Source organism: Vanacampus margaritifer, chromosome 3 (assembly GCF_051991255.1).
Source record: "Vanacampus margaritifer isolate UIUO_Vmar chromosome 3, RoL_Vmar_1.0, whole genome shotgun sequence".
Taxonomy (NCBI): domain Eukaryota; kingdom Metazoa; phylum Chordata; class Actinopteri; order Syngnathiformes; family Syngnathidae; genus Vanacampus; species Vanacampus margaritifer.
In genome coordinates, this window is record NC_135434.1 from 9,822,541 (window position 1) to 9,839,009 (window position 16,469).

The 16,469-nt window shown below is 40.1% G+C and overlaps 1 protein-coding gene across 3 annotated transcripts in view; it reads right to left on the minus strand.

Moving 5' to 3' along the window:
- The window catches only part of dmxl1 (Dmx like 1), a 42,805-nt gene that overhangs the window by 5,332 nt on the left and 21,004 nt on the right, over window positions 1–16,469 (minus strand). For 2 of the 3 annotated variants that reach the window (XR_013293536.1, XM_077562070.1), the window contains exons 30-50: window positions 15,942–16,040; window positions 15,410–15,577; window positions 14,430–14,621; window positions 14,257–14,330; window positions 12,294–12,415; window positions 11,882–12,139; window positions 10,362–10,570; window positions 10,126–10,271; window positions 9,901–9,986; window positions 9,580–9,781; window positions 9,071–9,188; window positions 8,648–8,707; window positions 6,404–6,490; window positions 6,123–6,241; window positions 4,360–4,507; window positions 3,232–3,292; window positions 2,129–2,256; window positions 1,592–1,669; window positions 1,301–1,392; window positions 320–372; window positions 17–234 (exon numbers count right to left, since the gene is read on the minus strand). Coding sequence is in view for 2 of the 3 variants with exons in the window: in XM_077562070.1 (XP_077418196.1) it covers window positions 17–234; window positions 320–372; window positions 1,301–1,392; window positions 1,592–1,669; window positions 2,129–2,256; window positions 3,232–3,292; window positions 4,360–4,507; window positions 6,123–6,241; window positions 6,404–6,490; window positions 8,648–8,707; window positions 9,071–9,188; window positions 9,580–9,781; window positions 9,901–9,986; window positions 10,126–10,271; window positions 10,362–10,570; window positions 11,882–12,139; window positions 12,294–12,415; window positions 14,257–14,330; window positions 14,430–14,621; window positions 15,410–15,577; window positions 15,942–16,040 (2,718 nt within the window). In the remaining variant the exon portion in view is untranslated. The remainder of the gene's footprint in view (window positions 1–16; window positions 235–319; window positions 373–1,300; window positions 1,393–1,591; window positions 1,670–2,128; window positions 2,257–3,231; window positions 3,293–4,359; window positions 4,508–6,122; window positions 6,242–6,403; window positions 6,491–8,647; window positions 8,708–9,070; window positions 9,189–9,579; window positions 9,782–9,900; window positions 9,987–10,125; window positions 10,272–10,361; window positions 10,571–11,881; window positions 12,140–12,293; window positions 12,416–14,256; window positions 14,331–14,429; window positions 14,622–15,409; window positions 15,578–15,941; window positions 16,041–16,469) is intronic. The other variant, XM_077562071.1, reaches the window with a different exon arrangement.

A 16,469-nucleotide genomic window follows, 5' to 3' on the forward strand; every position in this document is an offset into this window, starting at 1 on the left:
AGCCTCCTCAATGTACCTTAAGGCTGCCTTCGGCGGACCCGCTGATGAAGCAGTCCTCGGTCGGGTCGACCGCCAGCGCTTTGATGGGCGAGTCGTGGGCCTGGAAGCTCTGCCGCTGGTGTCGGTGAGGGAGCTCCAAGATGCTGATCCAGCCCTTCCTCCCGCCCGTGATCAGCAACTGCTGCCTGGGTACCATTAGCAGCACGGTGGCGCCGGACTCGTGGCAGCAGAAAGCTAAAGAACAGTTGGGATAGCGGAATGCGTTGTGATGTTGACTCCATTTAAACATTTTGTCATGAGTGTTCTGCATGCAACTCACCGTGTACAAGGCTGTTAATTGGAGTCACCAATGTGTCCCATAGACACACATTCCTGTGGAGAGAAATAATGATTTTTTTTATTCCTGTGGTAAGCAGTTCAATATACTGTGCAGTGAAGCGTTTAAGGCCATTGAGATAGATGGTTTATTAACAGATTTAAAACAAAAACTTTGTCATTCACGCCCAAAAACTTATTTATGTTTTTTTCCTGCTAGAGCATATTTGAAGTCTTTGATGCAGCTTCTGACTAGAAGAGGTCACTTAAAGCAATGGTAGTTATTACAAAAAATGGCCAGCAGGTGACTGCAGAGTATAAGAGATCGTTGAGGGCAATGTTGCAACAAGCTCTTTTTTCCCCAGTGTTTTCAACAGGTTGGTGAATAATGATGAAACTTAGCTTAATGCTAATTGCTGCAAAAGGAAAACCGATACAAATATTCATTTTTTCTGATGAAAGAAGTGACTCAAATTTTTCTTTTGGTAGGTTCCATGTTTATATAGCAATAGAACACAATATTCTGTGGAAAAATCAATCAAAATCCATTAAAACAGTCAGAGCAAAAATGGCTGTGAGTGAATGAGTTAAAGGGATATTTGACTCATTGAGCAATTTTCACCAGTAAAAAGTTACTATTTTGTCCAGAATTAATTTGATAACTTCATTATTTTTCATGTACAATTAATACCTTTAAACACATATTTTTTGCACTTGCTGTTGACTGACGAAATAGGTAACGACCAATCACAGCTCACCTGTTTTCTGGATTTGGACCGCAAACTGAGCCATGATTGGTCGTTACCTGTTATCACATTAATTATAGACCAAATATTATCTTTTTGCTATTGCAAATGGCTCAATGAGTCAAGTATCTTGTAAAAAAGAAAAAAGAAAAAAGAAAAAGAAAAAAATAACCCCAACTATCATCCCTGAAGAGACCTTAACCGTTCCACTGTTCACAGAATTTTGCAGATTGTCTTACCGGTTGTCTGTGGAAAGACCCGCAGTGGCAATAAGGGAGGAGGAGCCCACAAAGACAAAATCATGAGCCGTCTTGTTGTGGCACTGCAGAGTCTGGCACACACACAAACACACAAGAAGATTCTTACGAGCACTGACAGTAATCGAGAGGCAGCGGAATAGTAAACAATAGTAAAAAAAAAGAAGAAGAAGAAAAATGCGAGCCAAAGGAAGAAGAGGAGGAGGAGGGATGGTGTCGGTGAATATAAAAGGGGAAATAGACAAGCACTGTGACAAAAGTGTTTCGGCGTACCAGATAGGGTTTGGGAGCGGCCCCGCTCGTGTTGGTCTGCCAGAGACTCAAACCGCCATCGGCATCCACGATCCCAAACTGCACAAAAACAAAAACGAAGTCAGACAGTTTATTCCATTCCCCCCCCCCACCCACAGCAGGCTCAGTGTCAGCTGCAACGCGGACACCTGTTGAGATGGCGCCACCACCTTCAGGTAACGTACACCGCGCACCAAACCGCAGCGCCTACATAACCGCTAGAAATGTTTGCAAATTCTTTAAGCGTCTCTTGCTCTTTTCGGGCTGAGCCGACAGAGGAGACGGAGACGGCGTTGAGGCACCATCTGAGGACATGTTTGGCGGGAGGCGGGTGCACTCAGCTGAAGAACAATGTGCACTGAAGCCAACTCCCGGCTGTGCTTCGTGCCAGCGAGGCAAAGTTGAGAAAGGACGTGTGAAGAAGTCTCTCAGTGGGACTGGCTCACGTTAGAGCAAAGAATTTTGAATGGTTTTTGAAAGCGGCCAGGTTCAAAGGGAGCGAAAGGTTGATTTAGTGACCTTATTGCCTTGATGGTTGAATCGAATCCTGGTCACTCTGGAGTTGCCTGGACTTCTGAAGCAGATGATCTGCTGCGAGTGACCCCACTCGAACATCCTCACGCTGCCATCTTGAGCCCCTGTCAAGTCTGCAGGAACAGCCAAAAACGGACAAGACTGGAATTATAAATAATTTGTGAGGCTCCAGCAGCTCTATCTATAGTACAATAGTAACATGCAGACTTTAAAAAAATGTGACTAATTAGCTCCTCTTGGAATGGTTTCTTAATACTCTTAGCACAAATGAATCAACTTTTTGAGGGCTGAACATGTCTGAAAACTTTTGCAAGCGTTGTTCCTCTAATTAGGGCCAGAAGAAATGTGGCATTTTTTTTGCATTTGGAAACAGGGAGACAGATGTGTGATGCCAAATAGCAATTTTTTTATGTGTACAACATCGAATATGGACAGAGAATAGTGGCAAAGTATGATCATTAAAAAAAATTGCCATGCAAAAGGGCCAGCGTTAATAATCCTTAATGTTGTCTTTTTTTGCTGCAATTTCTTAGTGTCTGTCTGACTTCCGTTCAGCTTTGTTAGGAGTACTGCACAGCTAGCCCCTAGTTTGCCTTTCAAACAAACAGTCTAAGGTGCGTGTTTGGCTTTTGGCAATTTTTTTTCAGGGGCCTACCGGGCAGTTGTGATAGAGCCCAATAAAGTCTGTCTTGTAGTAAATGGCTAGGAAAAATAGTGTCTTGTTTTGCTGTGTCTGTGGGATCAATCGTGAAGTTTTATTATGAATTCAATAGGTTATTTGTTGTCTGTGTGTTTTAACATTGACGCTGAGAAGATATTTTATTTCATAAATAGCAAAAGAGATGTACCAGAGTTTTGCACCATCTTAAATGTTTTTTTTAAATATTACAATAGCACATTAGTTGAGAGGAAATAATTCAATAAAAAAAAAAATACTGAATAAGTAGAATGTGATTAGTTTCAATCAAACAACACTAAAGATCTTAAAAAGGGGCTTATGTGAAATATTTGGTGTGATGTAATGTAACAAGGAGAACAGATTGTCAATTAATAAGCTCAACTCATTGGACAGACGGATTTATACTTACAGTATGGCAACGTGGGATGTGAGGTCATTCTTCTCACATTGTTGATATTTCTCTTGATCATCTGAAGGAAGAAGGTGAAAATGAGGAGGAGGATGAGATGAAATGCGTGAGCCAATACAAATGCAGAACTTCGTTGTGGTGCCTTTTTTAGAAGTACTGCTAGCTGCATTGATGATCTTTTTTCGCGCTGAACGCATCATATTGCCATTTGTGTGAGCGAAAGTTTTGTCATGCAAATGTTGGATGTGTTCCAATTGATACCACAGCATTAGGTACACCTACTGTACACACACACTAATGAGATCCAACACAAAAGCAGCACCACCTTTAATAGCAATGTCAACAAAGTATTAACTCTTTGACTGCCAAAAACGTTAAATAACGTTTAGTAAAATCCTATGGAGGAGTGCCAAAGACGTTAAAATACGTTTGTTTCAAAACAGAGGTGAAACTAACCATTTTCTATTGTTGATTACTGAAAAACGGAATAAGGTAGAAACAAACTTTTTTTTCTGATGAAAGATGAGAGTCCAATCTTTAATTTGGTAGTATGTGTGTTTCCATAGTCCAAACACATCATTTTCTGTGGACCTTGAAAGATCAGTCAAAATGCTTAAATCGGCTGGCACCCACGGCATCCCTTTTCTGAAAACGTCTGGCAGTCAAAGAGTTAAAAAAAAATAAAAATAAAATATGCCCAGTCTATGAATTTATTTCTTGATAAATACCAGTAGGCTGAGATCTACTGATTTGTGTGATGTCACTGTTTACTCTCTTAAGACAGCAAACATATCACTAATAACATATTCTGATGGCTTTAACAGTTAGCTGTGGTTCTTACTGGCTGTGTGGATGGTTATTAAGAGCAGAGGGTTCTCTGGTGAATGTGAATGTGAATGAAGGTGACTCACAAACATTCATCTCAAAGAGTGAAACCAAATCAATCTTTCAGCCGCTGACGGCAATCTAAACCCACAGCAGTCCTCTCCGCGCAGTGCGTGGGAATTCAAAGATCAAACATCTGAGGCTTATTTGACAATTTAGCAAACACGTTCAGATAACTGAATGTGATGGCCTAGTGAAATGGCTGTGAATTTTGAATGCGGTATGGAAATCAGTGGAACTGACCACAGAAGCTCCCCGGCCTGTCTGATGGCCGCCTAGCCACGGCATGTTGATGGGCGTGCCGGGGCTGCTCCGAGTGTACGGCGTGCTGCCGTGCAACGTGACAAAGTCATCATGTGCATGGATCACGAGGAAGTCATCTGTGCCCACTCTGCCGAGACAATATAACATTTAGATTCAAAGTATTGTACGGTTTGAGCTTTGCATAACTCCTACTGCAAAACAAACTAAAGGGAATTGGCCATGTCTGACTAGAACATCTTATTAAGAAGCAGAACATATTTGCCCATACAGCGGCCCATTTGTCTTGGCTGTTACTGAAGATGATTAACTCATTTGCTCCCAAAGACGTAAAAAAACGTTCTATTTTAAATATTACCATAGTCCCCAAAACATATCTATACGTTTTCTTAAAATGTTTTTTTATGCTAAAGCATACAGTAAATATTACCATAGTCCCCAAAACATATCTATACGTTTTCTTAAAATGTTTTTTATGCTAAAGCATACAGAAGGCTTTGATGCAGCCTCTGAACCGAAGAGAACTCTTAAGGCAATGATAGTTATTACAAAAACGACCAGCAGGTGGCAGCAGAGTATAAGAGATCAACCAGGGCTGTGTTGCAAAAAGGCTCTTTTCCCCAGTGTTTTAAACTGATTTTTGAATAATGATTAAACTTAGCTATATTCTAATGCTAATTGCTGCAAAACAGGAACTGATAGAAATATTTTTTTCCCTGATGAAAGAAGAGACTAATCTTTCTTTTTTTCCCTTCTAATTGCTGCAAAACAGAAAGAGATAGAAATACATATTTTTTTAAAAAAAGGGGCTTGCTTCAGTGAAAATGACTGAGTGAATGAGTTGAAAAAAAACTTAATAAATCATCCAAGATCCCAAATTGTGGGCACTAAATTGAGTGTTCACTCACTAACGCATGTGCTCTTGACATACAGGTTTTGAGCTTTAGGTAGCTCTGATTTTTTTCACCACGGAACATTTGGGAGAGCAACACAAGTGCAAAATGCAAAATGTTTGAAGGGATGGAATTGGAAGTGTTAGTGGAAGATAAAGTTAAATGCGTTTCAAACTTGGGAGAGCATACTTGAGAGGCGAGCCTATTGTCACAGTGCAATGAATGACCCGTGAAGATACATGGAAACGCAGAGTTTAAATTTTTGTCAGCAAATTTGGCATGACTCCTTCTTGTGAGTGGTTTAAAGTCAGCCTTATAGATCATTTAGAAGCTCCAAATTTACAATGTCAACTAGATATGTCGCAACATTTTTTGGTTCCGTCTGTTTTCAAGTTTTTTTGTTTTTTTTTTTACATTGCTTGCACTACGCCGGCACCGCTATGTGTGCTGATTTTCACCTGCCTTTCAGATGAGGTATTTACAGATGCAATATCAGCCATCACAATTTGTCTCGGGGTTAATTAGTGCCATGTGCTAAAATCCTCTATTTGCATACAGTCCTCCCAGAAGATGCCAAATTAACGACGTGTACATTTTGCAGATTATTTTTTTAGTATATTCGCTTCTGTTTATGCCCATTTTTGCATGAAGAAACCTTCAGTAAATCATCTTAGCTGCCATAGTAAAGGTAATTACTGCTCCCTCCTAGCACTTCCTATAATTTATTCAATCGAACAACGCATCCAGACACCATTTGAACAAATACAGTACTGTACAGAGAAACATGGCATTGTGTCCAGATGGCACCAATCCAGCCTCCATCTAACGAGAGGGAGGCAAGCCCTCTCTTACCCTTTAGCTTCAACCTCCTCGTCATCGATCCACGTCAAGATCTGTGTGGCCAAAATGGATGACACATCCAACTCCTGAATGTCATGTGTGGAGGCCATGACTAAGCAATTACGATTCGCCTGGAAGATACACAATAGTGGGAGTGAGTGGATAAAAGTAGAGAAGTCCTGTTATTGGTAGCTTTTGGTCACAAAATGATCCATATGCATATTTCTAAGATGCCACCATCGCTTTTTATGACAGAGTAGCTATTTTTAGTGATGTGTATACGGGAGGTGTACCTTGTTGATGGCAAAGGCCGTGATGATGTCTGACTCCTTGTGAATGATGCGAGCCTTTCCCCCAGGGGAGCCCAGATCTGACCCAGTCTGCGCACACACACACACACATCCAATCATCACAACTTTATAAAAATTCCTTCAAGGCAAATAGCCGCCATAACTTCACAAAGTATTCTGTTTCTAACTACAGAGCCATTGACCTGACAAGATAAATAAATTGTCACCAATTTTTTCCCCTCCGCTTTCTAAGATCAAAGCTGACGTGCCAGCAGCCAAAGCACGAACCAGGCCCCGCCTGCTTCTTTGTGTCCAACACTGTACATGCTGTCAGTGTATTTATGTGTGTTTGTCGTGCCTTGAGGGGTTAGGAGAGGACGTGTGGGGCTTCATCGCGCCGCACTGCTAACCTCCAGCGAGCAACATAACCGGGTTAGTGCCACAAGACAGCAGGAGCGCAGTGGCCTATGAGCAATAAGTACAAGCGCAACCGCGGAGGTGACTGTTATATTGTGATTCCGCAATTATTCAAAATTAGACGCATCCTCGGAGCAGGATATTAAATCACAGTCTTTACAGCATTTATTCAAGAGGAAGTGGGGGTGCCTCTGTCAGATGCGATAAAGTACAATTTGACTCGCAGAAATCTAAATATGGTGGTTTGCCATTTACGCAGCGTGCATAATCTCTGTGGGGATGCAGATCGACTGCGACATTGTTAGGTCCAAGAATGAGAATCTATTCAGCTTCATGCGTCAGTCCTTTCAAATACAGACAATTAGCACTGTACTAAGGACAGGAGCTAAAAGGTGGTGTTAAAAGCAAAATGTAGGTTTATACTTCACGAGTAGAAAAACACTGGCGCTAGTTTTTGCGTGAAAATGCATGTGCTCGTGTTAAAAGCAAAATGTAAGTTTATACTTCACGAGTAGAAAAACAGCGGCGCTAGTTTTTGCGTGAAAATGCATGCGCTCTAGTTCTGTCATCACAACTAGATGACATGCAATCATTGCTATTCCACTGCAAAATGCAAAAATAGGCCATGTAATGCTCATGCCAATAATACTTTATTAACCAGCCACCCACACTACCGCATTGTAATATGGTTTATATCGTTTAACTGCGTAAAGGGAGTGCAGGACACCAGTCTGCTGGTTCATTTCAGCTTTTAGAGCAACTTTTTCTAAACCCATCAATTCTTCTGTAAGACGTGTCGGTATAGGAGTAGCTGGAGATGATCTTGTCTGACTTTGCGCGAAACGTGGGCTACACCTTGGATTAGTCGCTAGCCAATCTCAGAGCACTTATAGCCAAATAACTGTTCACCCACACAACATATCGTCGTTGCCATGTGAAAAACACTTATGTCCCCCCCCAATTTTTATTTTTATTATTTATGAATGCAGACGTCACAAAAACCTAAAAATAAAAAAATGGAAAAAAAAATAGACAAAAGTGTTTTTCACATAGCAGTGACGATATGGATGCTTTAGAGTCTTCAATTATAACATTGGTGTTTTTCCGAATACGGGAGGATGATGATCCGGAGTAAAACCTATGCAAGCACGGCAAGAGCATGCAAACTCCTTGTAGGAAGGCCATCATTTCCACCCGACCTCAGGACTGTGAGGCAAATGTTCTAATCATTGAATCACTGTGCTGTCAATTAAAATGACAGAAAATGGAATTTCATCTTTGAGTAAAAGACTAAAAATATAACTCAAAAAGAAAACAACATTAAGCTTGAAACATGAAAATGACCGCAATATTCGCATTCAACACAGCAAGCCGCACACAAATTGATATAAATAAATTGCATACATATTAGGGGTGGGACAGTACCTCGGTTTACGGGCCACATTTTGGTACATTTTACAGAACAAGGTTGACAACTTAAAATGCCCCAACTCAAAACGCCCTCTTTATTTTGCATGTCAAAAAAGCTGCATTTTGTAGGGTACTGAATAATCTAAATTATTTCTTATTTTCTGACTAACTGTAGACATGCGATAATACAGTAGTGAAATAAAATATGTATAACTAAATCTTAAAAATTCTCAATAGACACTTTTGCTGGTGGTAAGGTTAGTTCAAGAATTATCGAGGTCATCCTTGCAGTCATGCTGATAACAAAATTTGTTGTTTTTATGATAGAATTTGTCCACAGACACACCACATACTTTATTCCCATCCCTAATACATACACATACATATTAACAATTCATCTACTGTATATGGCAGCAGTACCTGATGGTTTCCTGTCTCGTCCATCCCTGAACATTTCATATCAGTCTGGTCCTCAACCAACTTTAATGATTTGGGAGGTAGCACAACACAAAGGACACACGCACGACATACAGCAAGTGGTGTACCATGCATACAAACACACAGAGAAAGTGAATTATTGTGATGTTAATTAAACAGGCAGCAATTACTTGAATGAAATGAATGCATCATCATGCAGCTGGAGGCAGTAACAATACATTTTATCATGCATAACTAAAAAAAACAAAGCAAAGGAGTTAATTGGAAATAATGGCTCAGTTGCAGCGAAAGATAAAATTGAATTACTTTCTGCATTAGCAAAGCAGTGTTATTTGGTGGCATTATAATGTAGTAGTAGGTGTGCTACGTTCATGCATGGTCAAGTGCGGTGTAAAGATGGTGTACCTCGCCAGTGTCATGCTTCTTGGTGAAGATGTTTTTGATGAATGTCTCCTGCACTTCATCCTGCTTTACCAGGAAGTGCCAAAGGCGCTTAACAGGGAGTGCTGAATGGTGACTCGTCCTGGAAACAACAATAAAAACACACCGTGTCAGCCGCATGAGCTCACTGAAGCAAAATCAAAAGCTTGAAAAAAATTAATTATTGCCGTTTTGTGCCGCTGTTGCCAACTTGTAATAAATATTCAAGCTGATGCTTGAGGCACAACACATCTATCAAACATATTGTTTCTTCAAGGGGAGTAATATCATGACGCTAAAAACAAAAGATAGGAATTGAACAAAATGTCCATCAAATGGGATGGGAAAAGGAGCGTCTGCTTTGATGGCAGTGTAATACACAATAATTTTGTCTGATTTGACATGATATAAAAAAATACTGTAGAATAAATTCCACATAATCTACAAAAGTCTTACGATTGGAATGCCCATCTCTAATAGAATCATGGTAATACCTGAACGGAGTGTTGGATGGTTCAAACAGTGCCTTGTGTCTGAGAATGGCGGGGCCTGGCGTGATGGCTTCCTCCTGGAAGTGTGTGGAGATGTACTTAGAAGGAGGGCCTCCAAAGATTTCCAGCCTTTTCTGCAGCACTTGTTCCCAGCGCTGCAGCGTCTTCAGCACACTGTGACACAGCGGGGAGGCCCCAGGCAGGTCTGTGCCAAGTGGGATTTAAAAAAACAAAAAAAAACAAAAAACAAGACAGAGGATGACGATACAGCTAAACAGCAGCTTGTTGGATGCGTGTACTGTTTGTGCCACATCTAGTACTGACCCAATAGATCATATCCTGCCATGGGGTAGAAAGACTTGAGGTTGACTAGCACCAGCTGGACCATTGCCAAGCGCATTAAACACCAACTGGAGAAGGAAAAGACCATTACAACAATATAGACAGCAGTCCGGAACATTGCCCTCATAAAAACTAGGGCCATAACATTTATAGACAAGCCTGCATTTGAAGTCAATAGACACAGAAAAAAATCACAGTGATAGCCACCTGTAAGAATTGTAGTTAGTGTGCTCTTTTTGTGGTGAGTTGGGGTCAAATATATCATCATATTCATCCTCCTCCTCTTCATTTTCACTGCCCTGGCTCTCTTCTGAGTCATATTGAACTCGGTTTTCTGACGGTGGCAGGGATGGCTAGTGGAACAATAGAGCACAAAAATCAATCATATGAGCTTTGCAGGAAAAATGCACTTGAGATTTTTGAATGATAGTCTTCAGGGATACCTTGGCGATAAAGTAATCCCAAATGCTGAGCTCTGGTGGGACAAAACATTCTTTGAAAATGGAAGTGGCTTCCTGGTCCACAACAGGTTCGGGCTTGGGGCTGGAGGGGGGCTCCTTCTCTATGCTGGATTCTTCCTTCGAGCCACTGCGTGACGAGAGAAGCCGGAAGCGTCTGGACTTTTTATCGGAGGCGTCTGTGCCTGGTGAAGCTGTGGATTCAACAAAAACATTATTAAGGTATCCATGTTGTTTTTAATTTATTTAGTTGTTATCACAGCCATGCAACAAATTATGATAATGAATACAATCAATGGACACTCTTTAGGTACAGCAGCAAAACTGAAAAAAGATCCAATGTATGAAAACATTTTTTTTTTTTTAGGAAACTAATACTCGGTTGTGATTTACACTGAGTATTCGTTTAATACTGGTTACCTAAGAGATCATACTAAGATGTGTTTCTCTATGGAGGACCAAAACTATATATCTATATATATATATATATCTATATATCTATATCTATATATCTTTTTATATATATATGTCTTGGGTTGGGCTTCGCTGTTGCAAACTGCCTAGAGTGAGCGGGTTGGCGAACAAGGAAGTCTTGCCGGCTTGCGTGGAGAGCTCCAGCAATAGACGACTATCTTGTCCACTGTCACCACAACTTGCGACTTGAGTTGCTCGACAAGTCGTGGTGACAGACAACAAGATAGTCGTCCTTTGCTGGAGTTCTCCAATGCAAGGCGGCGAGAATTCCTTGTTCGCCGACCCGCTCACTCGACCATTTAAAGGCAATTTGCAACAGCGGAGCCCAACCCAAGACACACTTAGGACCGTCCCCTCATTTGAATAACATTTCGTCCTGATAGAGCATCTGCAGCATGAAATAAATAAATGTGAGAGCAGAGGATTTTTATATATTGATTGATATTTAATTCTATTCATATATTTATTTCGACATTTATTTTTTATATTTATTCTTATTTGTTTAATCTCGTTAGTTATTTTTACTTTTATTTATGGATATATATGTTTTGGTTGTTTTTATTTCCATTTATATAATTTTTTTTTAATTCAATTTTTAATTATATTTTTATATCCATTTTGTTTTCACTTTTATTCATTTATTTAATTATTTAGTCATTTATTTATTTTTCATTTTGGCAGTTTTAGTCCTCAATATTTCTCATGTCTCTAAATAATGCTAACAAAATTGAATATCATTATCTCTTAAATTGATTGTGCAGATGTGTTCATTGCTTTAGGCATTTCAGCATATTAGTTTTAGGATTAAGAGGGTTCTATCTTGATTAAAATCAATGAACAGGAGTATAACAGACAACAATGAAAGTAAAATCCCTAATCAAGTTTCAGTGGGAGTACGTGGACTAAACAAGTCTCTTTCTAAGGCTGATAACATCTTACAACATTCTAAAGACAAGAACTAATTCAGCACAGCTGATTTAATTTGGCCCATTATGTTCCACGTCGGCACAAACTCAATCGTTCTCACTTACCTGGCGGGGGAGTTTTTGCTGGACTGTTGGCCTTCTCAACGACGGGGGTTCGAGCGCCTCCTCCGAACACCGTCACCCAGAGCTTGCTGCTGAGAGGGTGGGCCATGATGCGAAAGAGCTCGTTGCTAGAGTGAGTGGCCATGCCGTGAACAAAGAGGCTGAGGTAAACAGCTGTCAGGATCTCACACAGCAGCACGGCTAGGCCCGGCTGACTTTCGTCACCTGCTGAGCTCAACAGACGGATCAGTGAGGCGATACCTGGAGAGTGGCACAGCGAGAGACCAATGCGAGAGGCAAAGGCAAAGTTCGGAAAGTGAGACTTTAAGAAAATGAAAGTTTGGGCGTTTTATCTATTTGGATTTGGTCCTACATGTGGATGAAAAACAGGGTATATGTTTATCTTGGTTATTACCTGGCCACTGCGCAGGAGAAGTATTTGGCTGAACAGACCCATCCATGCTGGTGGCTCTTGCTTGCTGCTTTTGAGAGAGCAAAACGCTCTGATACACCATTCCGGTGAAGTTGTTCATGTGACTGCGGAAGAAGGACCGACTAATTATGTGATGAAGCAAGTTTGTGAGACATAAAACTGGCTGGTTCCAAAGCCTATTGTGTAATATTAATATGCAGCATGGTAATTAGGGCTGTACTGTAACTAACAATTATTTTAATAATGGATTAATCTGTTGAAAAGTTTCGATTTTTACTTAAACCTATTTTAAGACATTTCTATTTGGTGTCTAAGGATGATGAACCTTGACAAGCATAGGCTCAATCTCTATGTAAGCTTGACTGGTTGACCCGGCACATTTCAAGGGAAGAGTAACTGATATAACCCTTAAATTTCCACCATATTTGACTATGACGTAACCCCCCTAATGACACCAGACCCACTGGCTTGTTCAATTGTTTTTCTGTAAAAATGTTCATTTTACTACTCTGGTCGCATTTGGTGTAAGATTTATTGGGGCAGAATGAAAAGAAATAAGGGGCATGACCACTGGTAACCATGCATACTAAATCAGGCATGGGGTGATGCACACAAGCAGTCACATTAGACAACAAACAAGATGATCTCTCCTGGTTTTATGAATACAGTAGTGTGACTTTCGAGGCTTAAAAAGGACGTAAAAAATGTAAAGCGCTTTTGAAGCTGGTATTTTGTCAGTCTTGGCTTTAAATTTTAATTAGATTTGTGACAAATGGGAGGAACATTGTTATTTCTTATGTAACGTTTTCCAATCATTTTGATCACAGCACAGTGAAAAACTAAACTTAGAACGCTATGTTTCTTTGGAACGATTGACATTTAGGCTTTTATCATATTTGTTTGTGAGTTCCTGTCATGTTTCTTGATGTCTAACAGATGAAATTTTACTTATGCTTGACCAGGCTGGTACTCTTAATGCTGGAAGCTCTGGGAGCCTGGAGAGATTTTGGAAGATAAGAGGGGGAGGCTCATTATTATTTTAAAGGCAGCTCTGCATCGCGCACTACATGCTAAATTTTGTAATTAATTGAGTACATGTTTTTTTTTTTTTTACATGTCCCTCATTCTGCCATAGACTTAATACACACACACCATCTATGACATGCTATTGGTACCTGGTCTATTTCTAATTTAACGTGGTCTCTGTAATGGTAAAATGTTTTTTTTTATTATTATTATTATTATTTTTTTTAAAGTGGTGTGTGCCTCACACTTCAGAGTTTGGCTGAATCTGCTGTGTCTGTCTGTGTTCTCTTGAGCGTGAGTCAACGAGAGTGAGAAATGGTGTGAATGTTTTAAAAAGTGTTGTGCGCTTAGAGCATGTTGACAGCATTCTGTTTTGTGACCGTGTTGTCCTGGCAACGGTGCCCGCATGTCCTCTACTGTACTTGAACTTGTTCAAGAACCAGCAGGTTCCCAAAATGTTAATACCACTTCTTGTCAGACCGAGCATTAATAAAAGTGCTTATTTTTAGTACTCGTCGATCCCGGGAAGCAGCACTTGATAAATACCATTACGTTTTGCAATTATTTATTGGTATTTAATTAATTAATTAAATTATTTTAATTATTGATAATTAGTAATGGCACATTCGTTCGAGTTTGAGCACAAGTGTAGTCTTACAGTATTGGAACATCAGTGCATCCCTAATTCAGGCAATAAGAAGTACGGTATTTACAGTTGAACCTCTAAAATTAATTGAAAGAATTTTTTTATTTTATTTATTTTTTAAGTTACTTAAAGTTCTCTGTGCAGTTATTAACAGTTTTACAATGGCCAGGTCAACCTTGGTACCCATTATTTGTAATTTAATTATTTCCTATCATAAAAATTTTGTCCACATGAGCAACAATAGTCTTTTCCACCGTAACTGCTTGAGCCTACCTATAGTGTCCGTCACATAGACACTGATATATACAGGCAGACAAGGAGGCAGCCAAAGTGTGCATGACATATATCTGAAAAGATAAAACGGGAAAATCAAGTCTGTTATATGCTAAATTACAAGTCATTGTATTAAATACAATACATCAAGTGGGGGGAAAAAAAATCCCGACCTCGTTGCTAACGACATCTGGATGTGGAGGGGAGTTGAGTGCATTGATGGTCTGGAGGATGTCATGTGTCAGGTTGGTCAGGTAGACAATGGGATTAGCCACCACAGTTTTCACATTGGCTGTACAAGCCATCATGAGTGGGATTGAGGTGTGCTGGGAGCAAATCGCCACAGCTGACGAGTTGCAGTTGCCCTGTTAGAATATTACACAGCATTAACTACTGATATAAACAAAGTAATTGTTCTTGTTCTGAATATACAGACAGAATTGTCAGGTGTATTAAAATGTGAAACATGAGCCTTTACCACAGCAACCATCAATCAACAAGACAAGACGGGCCGAGCCAACAATTTAGAGTGGCTTGTAAAGAAAAAGACAGGATGTATTTCTCCTCCTGTATGTGTGAATGACATTTTGAAAAAAAAACAAAAAAAAACAATAAACTGACTGTGTTTACTTGAAGTCCTTACAGGATGTATTTCTCCTCCTGTATGTGGGAAAGAATAGCACAAGCTATTATGTTCCCTCTCGCATGATGAATCTCAATAATTTGTTACAGAATTCTTTAACAGAATCTCCACACTGCATTGTCACAAAACACTGCTGTTTCCTCAACAACAAAAGGACAAAACAACTACAAGACCACCGCTGGGATAAAATGCCTTCAATGCAAAAAATCAAGTTGTGTCAGTAAAAAAAACGGACTGAAAGAGTTATGGTGTTTCTAATAAGTAGGTCTGTGTGCCCGTGTAGATGCAATAAGTTGTCTCTCCTTTGTCCTTAACCGGTCGTCACGAAAGTGAGGGAACGTGAAAGTCAAATGTGTCAGGGAATAGATGGTGCTTGACTTTGATCGATACGTCAGACCCATATAGCCACCTGGGATATGGGCCAGATCTCCCATGTCCCTAAATAGAATAAACTCAAGCAGAATTTGCAAAAATGAATGAAAAATGCATGGACTGCTGTATTATAATGACCTGGTGAGATTCTTGAAGCAGTAAAATGAGCTCCATGCGAACGGAAGCCAATCCACCTCCGTGGGAGCCGTACAAGCTGCAGTAGCTCAGAAACATCCTCAGTAAGGGCTGGTTGCTCTTCAGCCATTGTCTCCTGCTCTTTTGGCTGTCACTGCAAGGGCTTGCGGCCTGGGAACAGAACACATTTAGGTAACGTTGAAATAAATGATATTGACACACTCATGTTGTAAGCATAAATGAACTTAAGTGTTGAGATCATCTGTGGCATAAACACTTAAATATCAAATTAAAATAAAAAAAATGAAGCATTGCAAACAAAACTGTAAGCAAACTCTACAACTGTGTTTGTGCATAATAAATTATAGCTACCGGTGTCATTGAATTGACTCAAATTTTTTTGCGTGTGAAAAGAACACTTTCATGCAGTATGTTTACTTTGTCGAGTATGATTTGTGTTGCACTGTGGCGACAATTTAACTCAGGATGAACATTTAAGCGAGCCATAAGAAGCATCAAGACATCCAGCACCCACCATTTCATCTTCCACCATCCCAGCGATATGTGCATCTTCTAGGGTCGACACCTCTGGAAGACATGGCTTGTAACTGCAACAGTGCTGGAGGGTCACCACCTGTAAAGGCGATCAGATTAATGTACATTCTAAAAAGAGAATTGTTGACCAAACTAATTGAATTACTTTAATTGGTAACACACAATTGAATTAAGTTAATCCAAAATTAATATATTAAAGGATCTTTGTGCAGTTTGTCACTTTTTTACTCGTGACTGCCACCTCTGGCCCAAAGCATAACTGCAGCATCTGTTGTCAGGCTCGTTCATGGTGCGCGTGCGAGTACGTGCACGATCTTAAAGCGACAGCAACAATGACAAACGAAGACATGACTTCAAATGAGGAAAGAAAAACACCGGCCCTTCCCTCCCCAAAGAAACTGGAGTGTGCAGGGTCCACACACTTTATAAAGAGAAGATAAAAGCTGATAGGTGCAGTCAAAGTTAAACAGTCAGGGCTCTTTGTACTCATCTGAGCATTGGTGGCGCA